This window comes from Haliaeetus leucocephalus, unplaced genomic scaffold (assembly GCF_000737465.1).
Source record: "Haliaeetus leucocephalus isolate CR32 unplaced genomic scaffold, Haliaeetus_leucocephalus-4.0 Scaffold162, whole genome shotgun sequence".
NCBI lineage: Eukaryota > Metazoa > Chordata > Aves > Accipitriformes > Accipitridae > Haliaeetus > Haliaeetus leucocephalus.
In genome coordinates this window covers 15882468-15883805 of record NW_010972598.1, presented here as the reverse complement: position 1 = coordinate 15883805, position 1338 = coordinate 15882468, and the positions used below count along the sequence as shown (strand labels likewise).

Here is a 1338-nt window from a genome sequence, read left to right as displayed (position 1 = left end):
CGGGCGCAGGAGCCGGGGGCGGCACCGACCTGCAGCGGCCCTGCGGGACCCGCTCGGCACCGGCACTGCGCGGGGACTAGCACCGGCACCGCACGGAACACGGATGGCACCGGCACTGCACCAGGTCCGGGACTGCCCGGGACTGGCATTGCACGGGGAACCCACGCTGAACCGGCACTACGCAGGCCTGGCACTGCCCAGGGCCCCACACTGGCCGGGGACTGGATCTGGATTGCAGGGGGACTGGCACTGCATCAGCACTGGCACAGCACGGGAACAGGCATTGCACAGGACCTGGCACTGCGGCACTGCCCGGGGACCAGCACCCCACTGGCACCGCACAGGGCCAGCACTGTACGGGGACCAGCATTTGCACCAGCACTGGCACTACATGGGCACTGGCACCGCGTGGGAGCTGGCACGGCACTGGTTGGGAACCAGCACTGCACCAGCACCAGCACCATGCAACCACATCAGCACTGTGCAGGGACCAGCGCTGGCACCACGGCGGCACCACGTGCAGTGCACTGGCCTGGCACCAGCGCTGCACCGGAACGGGCGCTGGCACTGTGCCTGCAGCGCTGGCACGGACACCCTGTGCACCACACAGCGCGTGCACACACTGCGCCTCTTTGTGCACCCACTGCAGGCGTCGCAGACGGAGACGCTGCGCCCTGCACATGGCCCGGGGTGCAGCCAGCCCATGCTCATGCACTGCAGCCCTGCACGGACACAGGGACATCGCGTGTGCAAATGGACACACGCACACACAGAGCGCAGGCACTGCAGCCTTGCACACGCGCTGCACACAAACATCTCCAACTGGCACACATGCCGCTGCACGCACGACACATGGGAACCCCATCACGGCACAGAGCAGTGCACTGACACGCTGCACGCGTGGAGACCCTGCACACGGGACACGCACTACATGTGAGTCCCTGCACACGCATCGCACCCCGGCACACAGGACACACTGCACATAAGGAGGGACCGTGCACTGCACGTGGGATGCAGCACACATGCGCAGCACACGTGTGACCACCCTCTCCCCCTGACACCCCCCACCTCCTGGGGAAGCGGGGGCAGGACGGGGTGCACCCCCCACGTTGCCAACCGAAGCGCTACGGGGGTGCGGTGGGTGCCCCCCACCCACCCTGGCCCCGCAGGCTCCCCGGGCTGCGCGGTGGCCGGTGGGGCCACGTGGCGGGCTCAGGCCGCCCCCACTCGTCACACGCATGACCCCCCCCCCCCAGCCGTGAGTCACTTCCCAGCAATGCTGCGGCTAGGGCCTGTGGGGAACTGGGGGGGGAGGCCCCCGCCATGCGCCTCCCAGTG

At 69.0% G+C, this 1338-nt stretch overlaps 2 protein-coding genes across 2 annotated transcripts in view; one reads left to right on the top strand and one right to left on the bottom strand.

The window, feature by feature from the left end:
* AEBP1 (AE binding protein 1) overlaps positions 1-705 on the bottom strand; it is a 6942-nt gene extending 6237 nt beyond the window's left edge. Inside the window, exon 1 of the mRNA XM_010562934.1 lies at positions 645-705. Within this exon, the coding sequence (XP_010561236.1) occupies positions 645-705 (61 nt within the window). The remainder of the gene's footprint in view (positions 1-644) is intronic.
* GCK (glucokinase (hexokinase 4)) overlaps positions 1-1338 on the top strand; it is a 251262-nt gene that overhangs the window by 25608 nt on the left and 224316 nt on the right. The gene's annotated exons all lie outside the window — the stretch shown is intronic.